Raw genomic sequence first — 27,153 nt, 5'->3', positions numbered from 1 at the left:
CGTTTAAGTATTTCCCTGTTTCTAACTCACTTCACGAAAAAATGAAGGTAAACAACCCAAATTAACATTCCCAAAATTCTACCTAAATAAAACCCTATCACTTGTGGTCAACAAATGATGCACTGTTCTAAAAATATTAAATAAAAAAACTGTTTTTAAATTCAAAATTAATAAGAATATCACAATCTCGTGGAAATTTACTATTACTTGAATTTTTTTTTTTAATTTTTTATTCTTGAATTAATTATTAAACCAAATTAAAGAAAAATTAATCTATCAAGAAAACTAATTAATCAAGAAGTTAAATCCTTCAAACATAATTTAAACTGTTAAGCAATAATTATAATTTAAAAAAAACTCTAAGTAATTACAAATCAATTCACAAGTGATAAATTAAATCAAGTATGCAATGCAGAATCATTAGGAAATACCTAAGTTAATCAAACAAATTGTCAATGCAAAAATATATAAACACAAAAACGTTTAAAGGTACCAAAATTGCAAAAACACTAAGAAAATATTAAGTACGCAGAACATATACAAAAATACACTTAAAAAGATTTAAATACAGAACACTGACAAAATGTAATAATTATTTCCCTAAACACAATAAATATTTGTTAAGTGCAATTAAAACTTGTGATAACATTGCTGCAGCTTCCAATTTCACTATACTCTTTCACAGGCGTCGTTACAGAAACAAGTTTACACTGTCTGTTTAGATTCCATAAATAACCACTATGCTATTAAGAAATTAAATAAATGTAAAAGTTACGAGTGACCTTATATGAGTGACCACGCAAGTACAAAATCTTTACGATAGTATAAAAATTAAAATTTCCCTCAGTCGGGAAGAGAGAGAGAGAGAGAGAGAGAGAGAGAGAGAGAGAGAGAGAGAGAGAGAGAGAGAGAGAGATTTTAGGGCAAGGTTTTCTGCAAAATTCTTAATAAATTCACTTTGAGAGGAAAAGAGAATTAACAGTACATGATTTCTCTTAACATGAAAGAAACTATGATTTTAAACGATTATCGCAGACGAAAGGTGACGTCACAGCAGTTTTGGGTTCAGTACACCCATCTCATCTCCCCAATAAACTACTTACAATTCGACAAACTCTTTGTTGACAAATTGAGAGATATAATAGTTAATTTTTTCACTAATATTAAAAAGTTTCATAATAAAAGAATCTCTAATTACTAAAAATGAATAGAAGAATATTCTTGTAAACACTATGACGACACTTCCGGTCATACGTAAGTTAAAGGTTTTGATGAAGCCACAGAACAATCGAGAAGCAATGACGAAACATGGGGCAAACAGTGACACGGTTTAGACAAAGGCAAACAATACTGGTGCAACACATGAAGAACTCAAACGCTGATATGTTGACAGCTACATCTGCTTTAGTGCATGAAGACCTCTCTTTTCATATACATTACTTCTTGGCTTTAAATTATCTATTTTGTAAATTCTGAACATTTTACTTGAACACATCAACTCGAAGCTAACTTTAAGATGGAATCTGAACATATTACAGGAACTTTACAACATTATATACAATAAGAATATATATAGATATATATAAATATTAATATATATTATTAATATATATCATAATATATATCTATATATATATTATATAAATATATATATATAATATAGTATATATAATTTACCTATATATATAAAATATAATTTCCATTCCGTGCATCAAAAGTGTGAGAATTTTGCAATATATTATTTTCAACATATTCTGCAATACTGTACTTCCACTTAAATGTAGTAAAATGGGAATTCTAATGCTTGAGGATTATTTTTGAGATATACTTCATTGTTACTTGTAATACAAAAGCTGTAAAGATTTAAAGGCATTTGAAAATCACTGCCATTGGGTAATTGTCTGTAATGTTACTTTATTTATTTATTAGCTGACCAACCTGGCGCTGCACGGGAAAACTCTGAATGACAACCAATAAACTCTCTCTCTCTCACACTTCTCACACTTTCCCCTTTCTCCTCCCTAATCCCCTTCTACTCTCTCTCTCTCTCTCTCTCTCTCTCTCTCTCTCTCTCTCTCTCGTCCACACATTCTTTCTCTCTCGTCAGCTCTCCCTCACTCTTTCCCTCTTACTCCTCCCTAACAACCCCCCAACTCTCTCTCTCTCTTTAACTCTACCTCACTCTTTCCCTGTTTCTCCTCCCTAACAGCCCCTCTACTTTCTCTCTTACATCCTTACTTGGGCAGAGGTAAATAGGATGGTATTTAACTCTGATAAATTTGAATCAATAAATTATGGAGACAGAGAAAGAAAGCTATATGCATATAAGGGACCTAATAATGAGACCATCACAAATAAGGAAGCAGTTAAAGACCTTGGTGTGATGATGAATAGGAACATGTTATGCAATGATCAAATAGCAACTCTGTTGGCAAAATGTAAAGCAAAAATGGGAATGTTGTTACGGCACTTCAAAACAAGAAAAGCTGAACACATGATTATGCTTTATAAAACATATGTTCGTAGTCCACTTGAATATTGCAATATGATATGGTACCCACACTATCAAAAGGATATTGCACAAATAGAGAGTGTACAAAGGTCCTTTACAGCTAGAATAGAAGAAGTTAAGGACCTAGACTACTGGGAAAGACTACAATTCTTAAAATTATATAGTCTAGAAAGGAGAAGAGAACGCTACATGATAATTCAGGCATGGAAACAGATAGAAGGAATAGCAGAAAATATCATGGAACTAAAAATATCAGAAAGAGCAAGCAGAGGTAGATTAATAGTGCCCAAAACTATACCAGGAAAAATAAGGAAAGCACACAGGACATTAATCCACTACACACCAGCATCGATAATGCAGCGTCTATTCAATGCGTTGCCAGCTCATCTGAGGAATATATCAGGAGTGAGCGTAGATGTGTTTAAGAATAAGCTCGACAAATATCTAAACTGCATCCCAGACCATCCAAGATTGGAAGATGCAAAATATACCGGAAGATGTACTAGCAACTCTCTGGTAGACATTAGAGGTGCCTCACACTGAGGGACCTGGGGCAACCCGAACAAGATGTAAGGTCTGTAAGGTAAGGTCTCCCTTTCCTGTTAAGATAATTGTTTCAATTACATTGCCCAGCACTTTTAACACAATATTTCATCCCTTCTCACCCCTCTTCCTATTGGGGCTGAACAAGGACTATCATCAATCATCTCAGCAACCTCAAAACCTATGGATTAGACACTAATATCTGCCGTTTTCAGTTATTTTTACATGACGCCCTTCCCACAGTATTCTTTATCAGAGTGAAAGTCATATGTATACCGAAATGAGGTATGATAATTTCGTAGCGTTTATTTAATTACTAAGTCTATGGGCAGAACCAGCCCCGTTTCAGGGAAGCCCTGCCCACCCCCAACCTGCTTTGGTCCCCTCTGGTGCTAATGATGTATTGCCCCACACAGTAATCTTTTAAATTTTTTTTCGATGGTAATTCATATGTATATCAAGTTTGGTTGAAATTGCTCTGTGCATTTCAGAGTTATGCTGGAACACACACATGCACACACACACAATATATATATATATATATATATATATATATATATATATATATATATATATATATATATATATATATGTGTGTGTGTGTGTGTGTGTGTGTGTGTGTGTGTGTGCAATTGTAATAGCCACAATGCCCTCTAAACTTCTCGAAATCTTCAGGTTTTTTTTAGATATGGCTGTCACTATAAATCCTTAAGATTCAAGTTCAAAGTAATGTGAAAAAATTATGATGACCGCTATCCGATTGCGGGAAACGAACCCGCGACGTGGTCAGGTCGGCAACGTGATCTCGTTGTGAATATGGTATCGTGGGTTCATTTCCCGCTTTCCGATATCGGACGTCATAATTTCTTCATATTTCTTTGAACTTGGATCTTAAGGCTTTGTAGTGACAAGCTTATCCCAAAAAGCGTGGAAAATTTGAGAAGTTAAGAGGGCATTCTGGCTATTACAATTACATATGTATATCTCGTAAAAATGACCAGTAGATTCTATATATACACACACACACATATATAAGTATATATATATAATATATATATATACATATATATATATACATATATATGTGTGTGTGTGTGTTTGTGTGTGTGTGTGTGTGTACAAAGCTTATAGCTTTCATCCAACCGCTGTGGATTTCATAAATAAAATGGAATACAATAGGGAAGTCAGGAGACAAAGTAAAGCAGGAACCGTTCATACAAAACAATCATTACGGAAAGTAAAACTGATAATCAGGTTGTTGGGTCCTTAAGTCAGTTCTAAAATACTTCGAGACCTTCTCGGCAGAAGAAGCCTGGAGTCTTCAATTAAGGAGCCAACGATGTGGTTTAGTTCTAAATTATGACTTCGATTTTGGAAAGAATTTGTCTAACGAGATATATTTCTACAATTTCTTCGCTTATAATGTTATTGTCAACAATACCCAAGTCTCCATTAGAGGCAGTATTCAATGTAATTATGGCATCCTCAATACATTTTTGGTGGTTCTGTTGAAGCATTTATACACAACTTGACCATTTTCAAAATCTATTCTGTGAACCCTTTCCCAGGCGAACTGCAATTATTCTCCAATTTATATGCTGAAATGTGTTCATGTTTACGTTTACCAAACAAACACCTACTTTCACCGATATAGCAGGAAGCACAATCCAATACAGTTTAACATGATTTTTTTTATTGTTTTCTCCTAACAGCGTGTTTTTCTGCTTTCTATTTTCGGAAATGTCTTTAAGCTCCTTGTTGCAAGGAGTGAAAGTGATCTCTGAAATAACAGTTGTACGTCGAACAGGTCTTTCCCCTCGATGATGATACATCCTCCTAGCTCTAGAGAGGTAATTTTCTATAAGATATTTGGGATAACAAAATTTGAGAAAATTTGTAGCTTGAAAGTTTAACTCTTTATCTAAAAGAACATGAATCACACACAATGATATGCTCGAAGAAATAAATTGGCGTCATGATAAAGAGTAGAATGAATGCAAGAAATAGATTGTCTGTTCTTTCTGTGAAAAGAAAATTTGAATAACTTACTAATTTCGCCTCTATGTACTACAAGGTCTAGAAAAGGCAATTTATATTCTACTTCTTTCTCAACGGTGAACTTGAAAGAAGGAACATAACTATTCAAAGGCGAAATATTTGTTGAAACATTCGCTGTAAGGTTTGTACACAACAGAAGTATCGTCCACATATCATACCCACACAAACGGTCTAAGATCATCTGGCAATTTTTTTGCTTATAATCGCTCAAAATACTCCATCCACTAATCAAATTAGCTAATATTGGAGAAAATGACGAACCCTGGAAACTTCCACCTTCTGTTGCAAAAAGTTACCTTCAAATTCAAGTATGGCAACTTCAACTGACACTTTGATAAGATTACAAAATTTATCAATAGGTGGTGGCGTTTCAAAAACACTGTTCATTATATGCTACTTTGTGCGCTATAGAAATCCAAACCACTTGATCGATCTAGACAAAATTTGGCACGTGGCCATCACTTGACCGAACTTAAATAATAAGGTAGGTTTCAAACCCGTACCCATAGCCCATTCTCCATTCCCCATTCCCCTTCCGCTTTCACTTTGTAATTTATGTGGAAAATAAACTCTATGGGTTTATCACATACCTCATTACATGTACCTGTACCCTAGGAAACTTATTATTAAAAATGTTTTTCAGTCACCAAAATACTGAATAAAAGGAACAGTCGCAACAGTAATACCTGACGAGAGGGACAGTCACCACAGTAATATCTGGATAAAACAACAGTCACCACAGTAATATCTGAACAGAGGGACAGTCACCACAGTAATGTCTGAATAGAGGGACAGTCACCACAGTAATATTTGAATAGAGGGAAAGTCACCACAGTAATGTCTGAATAGAGGGATAGTCACCACAGCAATGCCTGGATAAAAGGGATAGACAGCACAGTAATATTTAGTTAAAGGGGACGGACAACACAATAATACCTGGACAAAAAGGGCATTCACGACAGTAATACCTTGATAAAATGGACAGTCGCCACAGTAATACTTGGATAGAGAGGGCAGACAGTACAATAATAACTGAATAAAAAGGGCAGTCACCACTGTAATATCTGGATAAAACTGACAGTTACCACAGTAATACCTGCATAAAAGGGACAAACAGTAGAATTATACCTGGTTGAAGGGTACAGACGACACAGTAATACCCAGTTAAACGGGCCAGACAGCATAGTAAAACCTGAATATGCAGCACAATTATACCTACTAGGTAAAGGTGACAGAAAGTACAGCAACATTTGGATAAAAGGGACAAACAGCATAGTAATACCTGGATAAAAGCGACAGTATATAATAGATTCACATCAACCGTACATCTGATGTCTAGGCCCGTCCCTTACGACGCTTCTGATTGGCTGTTGATAAGCCAATCACAGGGCTGGAAACTCTCAGGCTCTCTTGAGAGTTCACATAGACAGGATGTACATTCCGACCTCTCCGACAAAAATTTCTTTCAAAAACTATAACTTTCATTACACTTCAGTTTTCCTGCAGAAAAGGAGTGTTTCTCAATTTCATTACTAAATATCGTCAAGCCGATGATTTAAGGATTGTAATGATATAAGAATTATATACTTCAGTAAACTTAAATTTAAAATATTTATAGTGAAATAAACATGAAATTCTTAGTATAGAATATATTCTTTCACTCTTTACATGAGATCGCAGTGCATTCATCATTTATCATCTTGTGCTTCATACAGTTTTGTAGCTTAAATGTTATGGAAGACAATGCTACCAAACAATTAGAGGTAGGGCTTTCAATATTATGAAAATAACAAACAAAAGTTTAAGAATATCAATATCTCTCATCTTTGTGTCGTCAGGTATTGCTCATGTGATCACTCGATGACACCACCAACGTGATCATGACCCCTCGATAGAAGAAGTCTTATGGGGGAAAAGAATAGTAAGACTTTACTATCGTCACTATCATTATCACCGTTCATATCCTATTGCGGAAATCTCTATATGAAAAAATTGTTACTTAGATATGGATACCTCATTCATCCCATTGATTTCGCAGTAATCAGTCTTCCTATCTCTCTCTCATTATACCTATTTATTATATATTACGATTTTCTTCATAATTTTTATATCATTATCATCCTTAAATCATTGGCTTGTCGATGTTTAGTAATGCAATTGGGAAACACTACTTTTCTGTGGGTAAAACCGAGGTGTAATTTCAAGTTATAACTTTTGAAAGACATTTTTGTCAGGAGAGGTCAGAACATACGTCCTGACTGTGCGAGCTCACATAGTCAGGACTGTAATACCTGGTTAAAGGTGACAGCCAGCACAGTAATACCTGGGATAAAAGGGATGGCCACCACAGTAATATCTGGATAAAAGGGACAGTACAGTAATACCTGGTAAAAGTGATAGCCAGCACAGTAATGCTCGGGTAAAAGTGACAGAAAGCACAGTTTTACTTGCATAGGGACGTTACATTAATACCTGGCTAAAGGTGACAGACACTACAGGCTAAATATGACAAAACGCACAGTAATACATACATAAAAGGGACAGTCACTACATTCATAGCTTGATAAAAGAGACAGTCAACACAATAACACGTAGATAATACACCACAGTAATACCTGGATAAAAGGAACAGTCTCCATAGTAATATCTAGATAAAAAGGAGTGTACAGTAAGTCCTGTTAGAAGGTGACAGACAGCATAGTAATGCCTAGAAAAAAAGGGGAAGTCACCACTGTATTATCTGGATATAAGGGACAGTACAATAATACCTGGATAAAAGTGACAGACAGCATAGTAATGCCTTGTTAAACCATCACAGGAATAACTTGTTAAAAGGGACACTAGCCTAAATAATACCTAAATAAAAGGTACAATCATAATAGTAATACCCAGTTAAAAGAAGTCACCAAAGTAATACCTAGATAAAAGGGACATTAAAGTAATACATAGTTAAATGTGACTGACAGCAAAGTAATACCTGTATAAAAGGGACAGCCAACACAGTAATTCCTGTACAAAAGGGACAATATAGTAATATCTGGTTCGAGGTGACAGACAGCTAAGTCATACCTGAATAAAAGAGACATTCACCACAGTAATACAAGGATAAAAGGGACAGTACAGTAATTTCTGTTTAAAAGTGACAAACAGCACAGTAATACCTAAATAAAAGTACTGTACAGTAACTCTGGTTACAAGTGACAGGGAACACAGTAATCCATAGATAAAAGGGACAGTACAGTAGTATCTGGTTAAAGGTGACAGACAGCACAGTAATACCTGTCAGTTCATCCACAACTGTTCGGAGGGTGAACGTTTGTAGGAAAAAAAGTAGAACTGTCAGTCGGACCTCAACACAAACCCCTCCCCCTATTACTTTCCTACACTATCCCCCTCCCCTTTCCCCTTTCCCTCCAACTTTTACTATTATTCAGAGTTTTCCTGGGCAGCACTGGGTCGGTCAGCTAATGTATATAAATTATGAGTTTCTTATAAACATATATATATATATATATATATATATATATATATATATATATATATCATATATATATATATATATATATATATATATATATATATATATATATATATATATTAGAGAGAGAGAGAGAGAGAGAGAGAGAGAGAGAGAGAGAGAGAGAGAGACAGAGATGTATGTATGTATATATGTATATATGTATGTATATATATATATATATCTATATATATATATATATATATATTATATATATATACATATATATAACATATATAATACATACATCTCTGTCTCTCTCTCTCTCTCTCTCTCTCTCTCTCTCTCTCTATATATATATATATATATATACGTATATATATATATATATATATATATATATACCTATATATATATATATATATATATATGCAAACATACACAAATGTATATAAATTATGAGGAGCTGTGGTCACGATTAGAGTATTCGAATAGAGTGATTTTTCCAACTTTTTAAAAACTTTACTTACAACATTTCACTGATTTGTTTCAGGAAACTTTGAAGTACACCTGAAAAATGATCCACAAACAATAAAATTTCCACCTTACAACATTTAGGTGGAAGCATAGTATTGCAGAATATCTTGAAAATAATGTAGCACAAAGTTCTCACACATCTGACATAGGGACGGGAATGAAGAGTACAGAACAGACTTTGAAGACCAAATTCAGAACCTTGAACATACCCAAACCCGACCTGCATGGAGCTATGGTCGTTGCATTTCACGCACCACAACAGAAAACTAAACGATAATAGGACTGTTACGGTAAATATCTTATCGAAGAAGTGTAGGGCTTATCGATATGAGATTAATTTGTTAGCACCAAAGATAAGGTGATAAGAATAAGCTGTTTATTGTTTTCATTTCATAAAGGTATTTGCATCAGTACGGAAAGTCTCAGTTTTGTAAATATGTGATACCTTCTTTGATAAAAGATGAAGAATTGCAGCCGAACTGTAAAGGGGACAATCATGAATAAGAAATGCAAGAAACTCACCAACAAAGCAACATGGTCAGAATTCCAAGGTTCTCAGATGATAATCTCCCAGTTCTGAGATTCCATTTGTGGGGAAGATTCTTATCTCATTTTATTATCTGGAACTGGTTGTCCGATATCGTATGGTAACGAGGTGCTTTATTGACATAAGGTATGGATCTCCATATTACTTTATTTACTTATCTTCAAACAAAAACAAGCTGCTGTCCATTTTAATATACCCAAGGTAGAAAAATAGTCCGGAAAAACCTAGATAGATTACACGATGAATAACGGAATGTCCAACACAAGTGTGAAAACTCACAAGATATTTACAAGAATTGCAACCCAACATTTTAAACCTTAACAGAAAGGCTGGTTATTTCACAGACTGCTACTAACTATTTCAAGGCCCATGACACCCTCCTTTTTTAATATAACTAATGAACTAGGCTTCTGATTAATGTGAAACCGAAACCACTAGAGTTTGAGACACCGACCTAATTAAGAAAAATGACTTCAGGCATCTACTCCGCATTATTATCTTATTTTATATCGAGAAATGTCATTTCAATTTTGTGGGCATGGTGAGAAAGGAAATTAAGACCTGGTAACTAGGCGCAGAATGACGTGTGTCGACCATGACGTGGGCCCCGTGACGTTTACACCTGCCACGCCCCCCTTTCTATTTGGTTATCATTATATCAGTACAAGAAATTACATATATATACCTTTGATAGAGATAAGTTGTTCTTATTTTTCAATACAGGTATGCAGTCATTAGTGGGCTGAAGTTATGGAATGAAAAAAATGTTAGGTCTGGCAAAGTTTAAATTGGTCATATTATTTTATTATTCCCTGATTTCAATAACGTCACGAAAGTAATTTTAGATAAAGAGTTTAATCGTGCTATATGTGAATTGATTATTGGTGAATATAATTGTTGAGGGTGCGCTCATAATATGATCATTATAAATATTTAATATGGCTGAAGATTGGATGGAGATGAAAGGATAGTAATACTTTATTAACAATATTGTACATAGATAGAAGTATAGCAGCTAACAATTTAATGAATAAATTTACAAGACTGAAATAGAATATATATATATATATACATATATATATGTATATATATATACATAGTAAATAAATAAATATATATATGTATATATATATATATATATATATATATATATATATTCACTTTCACTTTTTATTACCACTCAAAACTGTCTAAAATAAAGTCTTCCTCTTCGTCGTCCCTGGCGAGACTTATGATGATGGGATGCACACTGTCATGGATATTAACAAATGACCAGTACTCTCTCTCAAAGTATTCAGAGCGCCGAACAGCATTTGCCCACACGTCCTCTGTCACACACAACTTTGCTTCATTCAATCTTGCATTGAGGTATGTTCGTATAAAATGGTGAAAGGATGATTGAACGTACTTCTTCATGACACCCCATACTTGCTCGTAGGTGGTCGATTTTCCTTGCATATTTTGAGCAGTTTAGGTCGCAAAGCGTGTGGTGGGTATGTGATATTATGCTGCTACAGCCATTTTATTAGATCGCCTTTTTTGGCGCCAGTAGTTGGACAGTTGCTCTCCTCTGTAAGGTGACTGTGGTAAGGAGCGTTGTCGATGACGAGAACTGATGGCTCTTCTAATGATGGTAGTAATGTGGTTGTCAGTCATCGCTCGAAGAGTTCGGCGTTCATTTCCCCATGGTAGTCCCCACTACTATTCTTAGCTGTATAGCAAAGGAATGAATCTTCAATAAAGCCCTTGCTGGTACCAGCTGCTACCACGACAAAGCGTTCACCATCTCCTGGCGGAACCTGTCGGCTATATGTGGTAGTTGTGGATGGTTGAGTTGTGTCCACCCATTCTTTGTTGTGGCTCATCCTGGTAGTGAACCATGTCTCGTCTAAATAGACCACCTGTCTTCCTACCTCACGAGACTGTTTGAGAGCCCTGAGAGCATGGATCCTTTTACATACTATGTCTAAGGACTCTTTTCTAGCATACATTTTTCGCTGTGTCGTCTTATATCGAAATCCCATCTTGTGAAGTACTCTCCAAAACAAAGTTTCCCATGTGCCTTCAGGTAATATTCCTTCCTTCTTGAGTTCTCTTGTCAGAATAGTAATTATAAAGGTATCCTTTGACAAGAACTTTTTGTGAACATAGCGACGAATTGTACCGATGGTAAAAGAGTCGAACACATATTCAGCTGGCTGTGTGGAATGAGACTGTACTGAATCTGATGAGGGTGGTGGTAATGGTGATGGCGATGGAGCTCTTGATAGTGCTGGCGATGAGGGTGATGATGGTAATGGGACTGGTGATGGTGGTGGAGTTGGTTGTCCTGCAATTGGCCATGAATGTGTGGTGCGCTTGACCATCTGACGAACGGCATTCCTTGTCATATCCATGACATCAGCAACTCGGTCATACGGTCTGTTTGGGTTAAAAAACATTTGTTCTCGTGTAATTATCTATCGAACAACCACTCTCTTTATCTCTTTGCACACACACACACACACACACACACACACACACACACACACACACATATATATATATATATATATATATAGATATATATATATATATATATATATATATATATATATATATATATATTGAGATACAATGTCCTTTAATATCTAATTCGCTCTACCTCGGAATTAATATATTTTCATATATGCTTAACCGAAGGGGAATTTTTTCTCGATAATAGACTTGCCTGGACCCGGGCGCGAACCCATGGAGCCTTTCAAATCCAGGAACGTCAGTGAAGCTTTTACCTACTACACCACTGACGTTCCTGGATTGAAATGCTCCATGGGTTTCGCGCCCGGGTCCAGGCAAGTCTATTATCGAGAAAAAATTCCCCTTCGGTTAAGCATATATGAAAATATATTAATTCCGAGGTAGAGCGAATTAGATATTAAAGGACATTGTAGCTCGATATATGTATATGAATCACGGAAATGTGACATATGTTTAAATATATATTTAAATATATATATATATATATATATAGATATAATATATATATATATATAATATATATATATATATATATATATATATTAGTATATATATATATACTATATATATATATATATAGAGAGAGCGAGAAGAGAGAGAGAGAGAGAGGAGCGAGAGAGAGAGAGAGAGAGAGAGAGAGAGAGAGAAATCTGATAATGCATAATATTCAACTATACATGTCCGTGATGGTACGCCATTAAGCATGACAACATGATACCAACCTATTCAATCCAATCTTCAGTTAATTGTTGTCTTGTTCCCTCTTGTAGTATGTTAAGAGTCGCAACACAAAAGCATTACGACAACCTTGTGGAGAATGGTGGAGCATTGTAGACATGATATAAAATGTCAATAGTAGGCAGTAAGCAAGGTGTCAGCAGGAGCCCTTGTCAATGCCTGTATCTAACAGACGTGTACCTTCCCTAGCACGATCACCTCTCTGACTGCCATCGAGATTTTTATTTTTTTGTCTTCATTTTCGTAAGAATTACCTATTAATTAAATAATAAACTCAAGTGAGGCTAAAAATGAGTTTATTCAAACATAATAACTAATCAGTATCTTTAGATTCCATCAAAGAGCAGTATAATTCACTACAACGTATATATTATTTGATAACCATACAGAAAGGGGGGCGTGGCAGGTGTAAACGTCACGGGGCCCACGTCATGGTCGACACACGTTATTCTGCGCCTAGTTGCCAGGTCTTAATTTCCGTTCTCACCATGCCCAGAAAATTGAAATGACATTTCTCGATATAAAGTAAGACAATAATGCGGAGTAGATGCCTGAATCCATTTTTCTTAATTAGGTCGGTGTCTCAAACTCTAGTGGTTTCGGTTTCACATTAATCAGAAGCCCAGTTCATTAGTTATATTAAAAAAGGAGGGTGTCATGGGCCTTGAAATAGTTAGTAATTGTGTCATATTTTGAAAATAATTTACGCATTGCAATATCCATATTTTTGTAGTATGATGGTTGAAGTTATTTATTGTAAATTTCCATTTTCAGGTATCTCCAGGATCCAAATGTAATTTACCTAACACACTGATATGTTTATCGGTCGGTCTTAACACTACGAGGTATGAAATTACTTATATAAAATGAAGAACAGTAATTTGTTTGTTAACTCTCGTTTATTTTTCTATTGCTAAAATTACCTCTCACAACAAACAATACATTCAGAAAAAATAAGTAAGAATGTGAATTTTGAAGCATATTGATAATTTTCGTAGTCTCTCAAATGTTTTCAAAACCAGCTGAAATCATATTTTTGTAATGACTGACAAAGAGACGTGTAAACAAAGTTTTTTAGAGATGCTAATATTAGTAACGATCATGCGTTTCTTTGTGTGTTCACAGGTGCACTTGTTGAATTCACCGTTACGGGCTGCTGCAAAGCAAGAGCCCTGCCAGTATAAGGCTGGCTTAATTTATGTTATCGTTTCTTCGTATTCTTGAAGGGGCTGCACACATTTCAGCTCCTCTTCATCTATCATCGTGAATGAATTGGGTGAATCGAGTGGTGTAAGAAAGGTGTGATGATATATCGAATACTCTCTTTGTGATGACTTGTAATACCTGCTTTATGAGGCTTGTGAATCGACCAGTTTCCCCCACTCTTGTCTGACGATCGCACTAGCTGGTGTTACCAGCAATACGCAATCCTAACGAAAGTCTTGAACCGATTGTTCTTACATACGATGTCGAACTGTATGACCCTACTGCGGTCAATCAGCTTCATTCTTAACCTCGGACGCTCTAGTAACATTATGTCAATCAAATAGCCAGTCTTGCCTTGCTTGGTTATGCCTCCACCCTACAGAGAAATACGGGTTCAGCTCGGATCGATCGAAAAGGTCGAATTGGGCAACACAAAACCAGTGGTCATGGATGGATACCAAAAAGGGATAAAGGTGTTTCGTGGCATTTCCCATCATGCGCGACAAATGACGGAAAAGGGGCAACTTCAAAAGGTTCGGTTTAAGTTATTCCGTTGGAAATGACGATTAATATCGTTTTATTTTTAGCTGGACGAGCAGAGGTATAATTGCTTTCGAACTACTGCAAATGAAAAAGGAAACAGCACGCAAATTATTTTTTTTTAGGTTGCCACATGATATGAAGGACGTCGAAAAGTAATATTTACAAGATACTGAGAAAAGGAAAAGTACAAGATGACAGATATGTGATTGCTGACCTTCTGGCTTTAGCATTTTTCACTAAATACAAAACTCTGATCTCTATGATAATGTGACAAGACGCATTTTGGGCTCATGTTTTTCTAATACGCCAAAATAAAAAACAAACTACAATAAATAATGGATCCAAAAGATATGACAAAGTCTAGAAGTATAATGAGGAGAAGAGCTGAGCATTAAAATAAATGTATTTGTCAAGTCCAAGCATAGATACAAATAGGTATTTATTCTTAACCTTCACAAGTCACGACGAAAAGGAGGAAGAAAGAAATCAAGGCGAGAGTTGAGGAAAACTGAGGAAACTGTTGCTAAGTGAAACCAAAATTATTGTCTTCATTAAAAGAAACAACGGGACAATATAACGCCCTCAGAGAGAGAGAGAGAGAGAGAGAGAGAGAGAGAGAGAGAGAGAGAGAGAGAGAGAGAGAGAGAGGCGGACATGGAGGCTACACGCTTGTATAAATACAATGAATTAGTGCATAACCTTTTCTCCCTATGTTCCCGACCAAACGTTTGTCATAATTAGTCATTCACCATCTGAGAGGGCTACAGATAATCGCGGGCTTGTGCTTATGAAGGCAAATAATCTCCAAGTATACACGAAGACGTCCAAGACTTGTGTGAAGGATTTGCATAGGTTTAAAATGGGCAACCTCCTTGTCGTTTGCCAATATACCCCCACGTTCTTCCCGTTTCTTTACTGAGAATCACAGAAAATATAACATAACTGTGATATCAGCAACAACACCACATGGTCACCTCTCTCTTTACATTTAGTTTTCAGTCAAAATGTACCAACCAGCTGGTTGATAGCGTCTATGTATATTCATGCCGTGTCAATGAACCAAACAAAGATGTGGCCACCCCGTGAATGGCAGGAGACGATGCGCTACCTTATCATTATCGTTCAGTCCATATAATAGCTCTATATATTAAGCTGGGGACATGCAAATGCCTGAAGCGCTTATTAGATTATAATGTTACAAGAGATTGCGCAAGATCTCCACAGTTCTGTGGGTAAACCTCGCACCTCCCGCATACAGCTATCCTATTTAAATAGGTTGAGCTCACGACGTCCTACAAGTTATGGGAATTATGGGAATTATAATGCTCTGAAAATGATCCAGTCACCAGGAAATAGTCAATAAAAGTATATATTTCCTGACAGATATACATTGAACAAAATAAACAGCTTCACATATACGACCCGACATAAAATATTCGTCTGCAAGAACTTCATAGGCTCGAGCGTAAAACTTTCTAATGGAAGCAAAAAATTATGAGCACTACCCCTTTTCCTTGTTCCCCGAATTTCGGCACAGCGTCATCCCGCTGAGCAAGGCAGCTTTAATACTCTACATGTCACTATGCGCTTTTGCAGTCGCCGATCCTCACGTTCCTCTGTGGATGAGCCCACGATTTTTTTCCCGTCTTATAAAAGCACAACTGTAGTGACCTGTGAAACCACCGACGTAAACAGGTTACTGAACAACACCTTTCAAATGTGAAGATATTCGATGGCGGCCGTATTGTAAAGGCGATGTAAAACGAACATGGTTACGGACATTAAAAACCACAGCTTTGGGTCTTACTTTGACTCACAACGAAATAATTGATTGGGTTTAAATTTATCAAGGAGACCTGTTAATTACAGTAATCAGGTGATACGATTTCTAACCAATATTGCCGCGTATTCTTCCTAGGAAACATTTGTGAGGGATTCAATGATGAAACTGCACAATAGTGGGATGGAAAACAATATATACTTCGTTAAGTGATTATTCCAGTATTTGCACTGAACTTATTTTATAGTTAACTAAAAATACCCCTTTCATTTTCGCACTCTTTGCCTATTCTCTTCTCATCCATCTTTCATTCCTACATCTTTAATAATTGATTATTCCAGTATTTGCACTGAACTTATTTTATAGTTTACTAAAAATACCCCTTTCATTTTCGCACTCTGCCTATTCTCTTCTCATCCATCTTTCATTCCTACATCTTTAATAATTGATTGATATTATCCTTGGACTGGCGTCACAACAAGGTTAATCAAGGATGAAATAGATCGGAATAGTTAAGCCACATCAGTGGCATCTGAGTTACAAGAAGGATTCATTCCTGAGACAAGACTCGATTTTCCATACAGCTTGTGCTTCACTCTCAACAAACCGTTGGTAACCTAATACACTTTGATCACACGCTTAATTAATGATAAAATAAGTGCTTGAAAACACTTCAATGAACGTGTTTCCTACAAATTCTACAGTAAAATGAACATCATGAGGTCTGTCAGCCTTTCATGTGGAGTCTTTGCTCACGTGAATGCGCTCTTGCCAGCATTTGATATCAACAAAGAAACTTTAGGCTATAAAGAAGAAAATATTGTAACTTTCAAATATGGTCTGAAGTTGGACAATAAAGGCTGGACCTCACTCACATCGGCGATTCGAGCCCGCGACCGTCGTAATGGCTTCTTTTTGCGTCAGTCGCGAGCAATGTATAATTACGAGAGCATAATGATTAGATTCACAACGTCGTAGTCGTACGTACACGTATGCCGTCGATGTTCTATTTTTGGGGGGGATGGCGACTGACGTAAAGGCAATTACGTCAGACTTAAGGCAATTACGAAATACATAATAAACAGTCATACATATTATGACGTACATAAACTGTATCGTGAACTGTTGAAATATATATATATATATACATATATCTATATATATATATCATATATTATATACAATATATAAGCGGGTGGTGGGAATTTGGCAGTCATTCCCGTTCCAGGCGCTGAAAGAAGCATAAGATGGACGAACAGGAAGTTTTGAAGACCCAGAAGTACCTGGACTAAGCTTATATTAGACAACTTAGAAGCTCCTGAATCAGCACTGGCCATGTTGGATCATTACTATGCCCTATCGATGTTAAGAGTAATGAAAATACTGCAGGAATGAACTCAAAAGAAGCAAAAACGACCCAGAAGGAGAGGCTGGATGCTGCCCTACTTACAAAGAAGAGAGGAGAAAGGTTATAATGACAACTTGATGACAGAATTGGCATTTGAAATTCCAGGAGAATTACAGAGGTACTTTTCAATGAAATTGCTGAACGGGTCTTGCTCTATGACAAAGCCATACCCTGCACGAAATCTGACAGACAGCACATGAACACATCTTTAATTACCGACTGAACAGGTCAAGTCGTACAGCGGAAAGTGCCTTTGGCATACCAGCAATCAGGTAGATAGTGGTAACATTCATTATACTATCTTTATTTGGTCTGCTTGTTTAAAAGCGTATGACCATGAAACACCTTTTGTATACCATTTCTTTTCTACAGAAATAATACGTATTTAACACGAAATACCTTTGTATACCATCTAATAATAATTAAATCAATATTTTCCATGTGTCTCCCGGAGATTCTTTGGCCTGACTGTATTGAGTAGGTGGTTTTGGCTGCGTGTGTTGCACAACTTAAGTTCAAGACAACCTAATGCCACAAATAAGGCAGATCAAGGCCATACCTGGTCACTGGAGGTGTGACCAAGAGGAACCATGGTTAGCAAGGATCAACGAGATCAACTTCATGTTTATTTTAACTCACCTGTAGGCTCTGTTGATTGGCAAGATCCAATAACATAAAAGAATAAAGCACTAGAACATTCCTGTACATACTTTAAATAATTAAACTGATATAACTTGGTAAATATCAAAATAACATTTCAAATTCTAAAATATTTATATTATTATCCAACACATTTGTTTGTGAGTTGTATTCAGTGTCATCTTTATCTATATATGACATTCACAAAGTATATCAAGAACACAGAAAATTTAAAATGCAATATTTACTTAAAATAGGAAATGCTTTTCCATTTATCATACTTCAGTATATTCTAATAAATTTTCAGTGTATTAAAGTACTGAAAATCTTAAATCCCAAATATATGTTAATCAAAACATAACATTCAAGGCAGCTTTGTCTACTGAATTCTGCCCTCGAATTTATTTTTTATAGCTGGAAACGCACGTGTCACAATGTGGCTACTGTGCACCCTCCCGCAATTTGAGGGGTTGCCAAGTACATCACTTACGACGTAATGGAGACCGCGCATCGAAATTGCTAATTATGGCTGCCGTAAACACATTACATCACTTGCAAATATCAATCACACATTCTCTCGTATGTCGGCATGACATGGTGAGTTTTGACGGTTGTCATGGGTCGACCGCAACTACTAACTGCGGCAGCTATTTATCACATCACTCACTCGGCAGACGTCGTCAAACTCGGCGAGAGTGTAAAGCAACATGGAGACTTGACTGCAATTCGGGTTGCGGGCTCGAATCGCCATTGTGAGACCCGGCCTTAATCATAAGATTCACCAGAAAGGAGGCAAACAGAAAAGTGTAGTTTTGGTAAACTTGATTGTTTAATCTTGTGTGTCATATCAGAAATTCCTGAAGTTATTTGATAATTTTGCTAATAGGTATACTGATTTTTTGCTCAATTTTGCTTGTCTTCGATAAAAATCAAAATCAAATAATTCTGAAAAGTCTTCTATTATGAATAGAGGGTCCCCATGAAAAGATTTATAAAGAAATAAAACACAATTTAATATGGAATATAATATTAAGGCACATGAATAATGTTAAAGAAATAACATGGCAAAATATTAATTTACTAATAATTAATATGTGCTGCAGTCTGCAGACATATAATAACCATATACATATAAAGCTATATAACATGTCACAATCACACTAATCTGTAATTCGACATATTTATTTACATTGTACAGTCTATGTTTGGCTAGCCTGTATGAATAACTAAGACTGTCATAGCTAGCCAAGACTTGAGCTGTATTTCATAGTATGTGGAAGGGGACAGATAGAAATATCAGCATTCCTGAAGTCATGGCTAAGTTAGGCTACCTTTGCTAGCTAAAGTTAAGCTATGGTAGGGTACCCTTCGTTATTAAATGATCAGCCTTGGTAGACTGGCTAGTTGGTAAAATTTACTTTTAAAGCTATTATACTGTAGTATAAATTTGAAGTATAGGGTAAAAATGATAATGGTAAAATTGAATAATAGCACATCAAATTCAGCTGAGTCTTCTGTATACAAGGAGGTTTGAGAACTTATTGACGACATTGTAAATAACATTATACTTCACTAAAACGTGCAACTGCCACAGGCCTAGGGCTAGGCTTCAGGATACTTTGTACATTGTAGTACTAGTAGTAAGGAACCGCGATTATATGCTACATGAATTCAATGTCAAATAGGCTCTAAAAAAAGCTTATTACAACATTCATTACTTTATTAACTCGAAAAGCAGGCGTGTAGTTGACTGAAAGTGGACTGTGATCTACCGCACGTTTACTTGAGCTTGTTTCCACACAGTTATAAAGATTTTCACGAATGAAAAATAGCACTATCTTGTGAAATATGTTTCTCTGTTCTTGCATGATTCTGTTTCTGTATGGAACACAGGTGATGGCCCAGAAGTGGCTTTGTTGCTGCTGGTCTCTGCCCCTGCCATTTCTCAGAATCATCGCATAACAATAGCACCTTACATGTACGCGATCATCACTTGTCTGTCCAATCTCTCCCATCTATATCTATGGGAGGGAAGACTGGAAATGGCAAACGGTTGTCTGACCGAGGACAAGCATGATCTGCAAAATAGCTAACTTCTAAGACAACTGTATCCAATATTTGATGTTGTCAACATAGAGCACGCTGATGCATATGATTGAAATGTGTGTTTAATGAGATTAATGGAACAAGAGTTATTGACCAATGCAGTCTTTATCTCTCTCTTTTTTTGTTTTTGTTTTAGGAAAAAAAGGACATTTGCATCAACCAAGGAAAACTGCCACTAAGGTAATGGCGACAACAGACTGCCATGCTTTGTTGCAAGGCGCCAATATACTAAGTGGAGAGAGACGACGACGACGACGTTCGAATTCATTTCGCTTAAAACTCCACCTACAATCAGTCAATATCGTTGTCCCTCACTTTTTCTCTCTCTTTCTCCATCGGAGGCCCAATGAAAAAGTCACGCAGATTTGGACGATATGGTTACACTTAACAATAATTCTAATACATGGGAGATGTCGCCTACTGGAACTAATTCTGATTTAGAATTATTTCTTAGGGCTTTCAACATGCAAGTTTCCTTTAACGGTTTGGGACGTGGCTTTCGCAAATAAAGGTGTTGCAATTCTGAGCATATATAAAAAAAATTTTTGTAAGAAGCAACATTTTAGAAGTATAAGATTTTGTTCGATTATAAAACAGGCAATTGGAATTTAAAATTAGAGCAAAATCCAAACGCGGGGACTCTGACCTTGGAAGTGTTGACAATTATTAGGAAAGGTGGAAAGCACGTTGGAAGAAAGAAAATATGAACGGAGGCATAGCAAAAGGAATGAAGGGCTTTGCAGCTAGGGGCCGAAGGGACGCTGTAGAAAATCTCAAGTAATGCCTACAGTGCCCAGAGTGAGGTGCACTGACGGCGCAAACCTCTTCAGGAGAGTATATATGTTATCTCCCAATTAATTCATTTAAAGACACACGTGGCTGATCACAGGTCATTACGTTCATAAAGGATCCCTCCAAGAGGGACGGAAGCCTTAACTTGTCACTCTAGCCTAGGCCTGAAGAAAGAAAGAAAACGAAGTTTGAAGGAAAGTGAGCGCCGAAGGAAACACTCGAGGAAGAAACAGCAACAGCAACAGTAACTTCAACGAAATGCATTTGGAAACAAAGGTCTCTTTCGCCAACTTGTGATCATTTCTATATTGCGCCAAAAACCGACAGACACATCTATCACATAAATGAAATAAAGCCTCAAGATGTTGGCGCACCGGGTGAAGAATGTAACATAACCTGTCATTCATGTGAAAAACAATGACGGGGATCGCATAATCAGCGTTAATTAGGCCTAAATTTGAGCTAAATCAGCCATTATGTGGACTTCCAATCCTTTTCATGTGATTTCTATGAAATACTATTAGCAAATCTTATCAAATTTAAACTTCATTTATCTTTGATTAGAGAAAATATACAATATTTTACAATTCTAACAGAATTACATTCAGAATTTTATCCAGATTGACTTAAATTTACTAGAATTTAATAAAATTCTTATCTTGTACTTTTTACCATCTATGTATTTTAATATAAATATTTTTCTGTAGTTACCCATATGAGATTTTATCAGTATATATCTATTCTTTATTATCCTTGATTTTACAATCAACCTTATACCATCTTTTTCATCTTTTATTCCTGCTTTGTGGGCTAACCAGATACCAACAACATAGTCACAAATTAAAATTACAGCAGTGTTCCTGTTCTTTTTTTAATGTACTTCAAAATCCAATTTTAAAATTTTCAATAAACTTTTTGTCTTAATATTACATAATTCATTCAATGTTTCACAAAACCAATTAACCAGTTTCTTGCCACACTTACAGAAATAAATTAAATGCATCACATTTTCTGGTTCTTTGCAGTTTTCACATAGTTTACTATTTGATATTTTCTCATATATAATCTATCTTTTATGGCCAGAATTTCATGAACATATTTGTACAAAATTTCTCTATCATAACTATTAGTAAATTTAGTTAACATTTTCCCAAATAGTTTTTCATTTAAATAAAGGGTATTTCTCTTCAATATTTGGGGTGTACTTCTCATCTCTCGATAAAAACCCATAAATACTCTTAGAGTTCACATTCGGGTAGTTTTCCATCTTTATTACCTTCCGTAAGGTTGTTATTTGGTCATCACAGTAGGTGGAGGATGCCATAACTAAATCTGTCATATTTTGTTCAATCTCCAAAAGATACGATGTCCTCATCTTACAGAAATACACAAGAAGTTCATAACCAATCCCTCTTTTTTATGAATGACTTATATAATTGCTGAAAAATATTGAACTGGCTTTCGTTGTTACATTGATAATTCCAATGCCTCCCTTCTCTCTTTCTAAATACATGTCTGCCTTTTTAATGGGTGATAGTTTCCGTTTCATAAAAACTTAAAATATGCATCTTTCTACTGATTTACCAGTCGTTCTTGGAATAGTGACAGTTTCCTAGAACACATTGGCCCATATTAAATACAATACCCTTTTCTATAACTTTCCAATTTTCTTCTTTTGCCTTTTCGTAATCAGTATCATATCTTGCACCGAGTATTTTAAAGGACCCTACAGTACATTTATGCTAAATTCTGGCCATACTTCCTTGATTTTCCATAATCCTATTCCTGTTATAACTGTTTTCTGATAATTAAGTCTTGCGCCTGTTGCCTCTTCATAGTCTTTTATTATTCCCAAACAATCTTTAATTGATTCGTCAGATTTAACTCTAATGGTCGTGTCATCTGCAAATCCTACAATAGAAATTCTCAGTCCATTTGGTAGTTCTAAAGCTTTCTTGAGCAGTTTACTCTTTAACATCCTATATAACGGTTCCTGAGCTATTACGAAGAGAATCATGGATAATGGACATCCTTGCCTAACAGACCTCTCAACGGGGAAATAATTGGCCAGGTTCCCATTAATACAAAGACAACTTTGAGAATTAAAATAAGAGCATTTTTGATCAAACTTTAAAACTCCTTGCAAACCCCATTCTTTCTAGTACCTGAAAGACAAATGCTAAATCTTGACCAGTCAAGAGAAAGCAGAGCTGCTGGTATTTTTTCTTGATTTACAAAATAAATGATGTCCCTCAGAAGTATATTGCAATTACCGATTGATTTTCCCGGCACAGAACAGAATTATTGTTCTTGAGATATAACTAATCCAGCCAGTTTTTATAGCCTGTCAGCTGTTTTTTTGCAATTATTTTGTAGTTTACATTGAGCATAGTAACTGGACGCCAGTTTTTAATATCATCCGAATTACCAGTTTTATGAACTAATTTAATTACTCCATTATTTATATTTCCACAAAAAGTTTCTTTAAATACATACCTAATTACTTGGAAAAACTCCTCTTTGATAGTACCCCACATATCCTTATAGAATTCAGCAGGCAATCCATCACTTTCCGGCCATTTACCAGTTTTCATGGCTCTAATCGCCTCCCAAACCTCCTTTTCTGTGACTACGTCTGTTAACAATTTGTTTTCCTTTTCTCCTATTGTTTTACCTATCTGTGCCAAAAATCCTGATTGCCTTTTACTGTTTGTAGTACCTTTACTATAAAGTTCCTCGTAAAAACAATAAAATTCTGCCTAGATTGCTTTGCTGTTCGTGAGAGTTCTTCCATTTTCTGTTTTTACTTTTACAATATTTGTTTTGACGTTCTTTTCTTTACCTAATAAGTACAGAGAGAGCTTTTCACCTTTTATTTTCTCATCCACCTTAGCTCTTATACTTGTTCCATCACAGATTTCGTCTTCCAGAGGTTTTACTCTCTCTCTTAGAACATTTATTTCTTCAAATGCTCTACAACTACTTGAATGAATCTCAAATTGTCGCCTTAGGAGGGACTTCAACAAATTTTGGTATCCATATTTTCATGAAAAACTCTCTTATTTGTTTTTTGGCATCTAGCCACCATTCTAGCACTGAACAATCTTTTTGACATAATCTCATTTTCAACTTTCCTCATAGGTTCACAAAGTTATCAGTTACCATTTAACTTCCAATAACCTTTTTCTATTTGTGGCTCATTTCTTACACTAAACTGAGTTTTCACTATATTATGATCTGACCAGGAAACTGAGATGCTTTCTGTTTTTTGTACCTTAGACTCTAAATCTCTAACATAAATACGGTCTAATTGAGATCCATAGTTCTTCACATATGTGTACTCCTTGTGGTGATTTGTTAATAACCATGCATCCTTCAATCTTAACACATTTTTCAAGTGTAACAAAGCTTTCGATAAAAAGTTACTATCAGAATTAGAACAGTCTCTGGCTTGTTATGCAGTTCCAGTCCCCTCATGACACCACATTTTGCAGGTTGTTTCTACAGTAATACGGTAAATCATTTTTGAACAGCTCTTCTCTGTCTAATCTTTTTTCATCGACAGAAGGTGCATAAACATTAATTAATTGAAAAACAACTTCCTTGAAGCTACATTTTGCATTGATTATACATCATTTTACATCCATTTCCTTACTGAGAATCCTCACCTGTGACATTTTGTTTTACAAAATTGCAGTTCCCCCTTTTAAAAGTAATGTGGGGTTCAAAATAAATTCACAGAATTTCTCGATGTACTCTAACTGCTTGCTGCCCTTTACATTATGTTCTTGTATGAATACGATATTTAATTTAAGCACATTTATGAACTTTACAAGTTTAATTTGCTTGTTTACACTACACAAACCATTAACATTTATAGTGGCTATTGATATTGTGAATGTATAAATAAAATTATATTGGGTCCTTCTTGTCCATTTTAAACCGTTTTGTCATCGTCCCTGTTATGTAGCTTCTAAAGGGTTTTCACTTCCGTCTCGACGTTCTTCTTCAACCACCATGTCGTCAGAGCAAGTTTGCCCTGGTCCTTTTTCAGCATTTTTCTGATGCTTGAGTAGTCGCTTATACTTGCTATCCACTTTGATTTCGTGTTTTTACTTTGCCCTTTTGATCCCACGGTTTTCATCCGTGGCTACCGTGTTATTCCTTTGCCCTTTTGATCCCACAGTTTTCATCCATGATTACCGATTTTCCAAGAAGTGTAGCTTCAATCTGTTTAACTTCATGCTGTTCAATGTCTTTTTCACCTTCGTCCATAATATAAATTTCGTCATTATCATCTTGTTCATAGTGTATTTGTAATTCAGTTGTTCCACTGACAGCTCCTTCATCTTCCGAGGAAAGCCTGCAAGCAAAGGTCTCCTCATCATCACTTTCAGTCTCTTGCTCTAAAGTTAACTTTTCCTCTCCATCGTGTCTTGCGCTGTTTTCCTTTCTTTGCTGAGACTCTTCTAAATCTCCACCAACATTACATATCAAAGATGCTTCTGCTTCCATAGGACTAGCTTCACTATTGTTGCAGTGGTTGCGTTTACATTGTGACTTCATTTCTGTCGCCATTCTTTTCATTTGCCTTCTCACGTTTGCTCCTTCCAAGATCCACTTTTAAGTTCCCACTGTCACCAGATTCAGCTTGGTTCCTTTGGTTTGCATTCATATCCGGAAAGTCTCTTACATCCCACATGGTCCGTTCCTCGTTGATTGGAGTTTGACAGTCTTTAACCATGTGACCCTCCTGACCACATTTGTAAAAAGTCCTTTTCTGGCCAGCATACAGGATAGTCAAATCATATCCATTAACATTAATTAATCAAGGAATATTCTCCCTAATTTTATCTTGACAGTATGCGTTCCAGTCAGTAAATCAGTAAACCTTGAAGTGACCCGTTACTAAACTTATTGTTTCTTATTCCTTCAACTTTTCCGTACTTGCTCATAATGTTTATGAATGATTCATTCGGCAAGTAAAAGGGTGCATTCCTTATTGATACACATATTACTTCATTTATCCCTATGACTTGATCCTCATATTCCCTCACAACTTCTGTGAATCTCTCTTCAGATCCAAATTAAGTCCAAAATTCTAAGTTTCATTATTCTGAATAGCCTGCAAGGACGGCATTTCGCCAAATGTCTGTCCTTCCTCTACATATACTTTTTATACCACATACTAAAATGTGGAGCATTTCACGGCCTATCCGGATATATATATATATATTATATATAATATGTGTATATATATAAATATATATCTATAATATATATGTATGTATGTATATATATATATATATATATATATATATATATATTATAATATAATGTAAAAATGTAGTCTCTGCACGAAGATATATGTATATTTTCAGCTGCGGTGAAACACAATCGCAGTAGGAGCCTCTAATATAGCCATCTCTGTCCAATAAAGTTAGTTTGAACTTTCTCCTTGTCTGATTCCAGTCCTCACAACTGGTGACCTCCAAGATTTAGACGGTAGCGGCTCAGGCCTCCTACCCCAGAAAACCTTTAACGGACCCATACGGCGCTCAGTCTAGGTTCTCTGGTGCTCCTATCCACGGTTGACCACAACGCCATTAGTGGACTCACAATGGCACGTCCTCTACAGGAGTGTTTTGGCATTTATCTCATGGTTTGGCCTGCCATTTACGACACCTGTTGGCCGTAAGAGTGAGCTGGTAGACATGGAAAACTCAGCTCAAAATGGGAAGCTGTCCATCCTTGCACATCGCCACCGCAC

The 27,153-nt window shown here is 35.9% G+C and overlaps 2 protein-coding genes across 6 annotated transcripts in view; both read right to left on the bottom strand.

Moving 5' to 3' along the window:
• The window catches only part of LOC135220542 (intermembrane lipid transfer protein VPS13A-like), a 311,374-nt gene that overhangs the window by 233,789 nt on the left and 50,432 nt on the right, over nt 1–27,153 (bottom strand). The window contains exon 1 of one of the 5 annotated variants that reach the window (XM_064257730.1): nt 9,317–9,363. The exons of the other annotated variants lie outside the window; for them this stretch is intronic. The gene's annotated coding sequence lies outside the window, so the exon portion shown is untranslated. Of the gene's footprint in view, nt 1–9,316; nt 9,364–27,153 lie in introns of those variants that run through there. 5 annotated transcript variants of the gene reach the window in all.
• On the bottom strand, nt 10,840–13,087 carry LOC135221417 (uncharacterized). Its single transcript, XM_064259195.1, has 2 exons — nt 12,894–13,087; nt 10,840–12,075 (listed from the first exon to the last, which is right to left on the bottom strand). Exon 2 carries the CDS (start codon nt 12,048–12,050, stop codon nt 11,307–11,309), a length of 744 nt encoding a protein of 247 aa, XP_064115265.1. The 5' UTR covers nt 12,051–12,075; nt 12,894–13,087; the 3' UTR covers nt 10,840–11,306.

Source organism: Macrobrachium nipponense, chromosome 2 (genome assembly GCF_015104395.2).
Source record: "Macrobrachium nipponense isolate FS-2020 chromosome 2, ASM1510439v2, whole genome shotgun sequence".
NCBI lineage: Eukaryota > Metazoa > Arthropoda > Malacostraca > Decapoda > Palaemonidae > Macrobrachium > Macrobrachium nipponense.
Note: the sequence above shows the minus strand (reverse complement) of the source record. Positions and strands in the feature narration are given on the sequence as shown.

What these genes read in the sequence shown, in the direction of transcription:
- LOC135221417 (XM_064259195.1), bottom strand. Translation starts at nt 12,050, where the DNA reads ATGGATATGACAAGGAATGCCGTTCGTCAGATGGTCAAGCGCACCACA.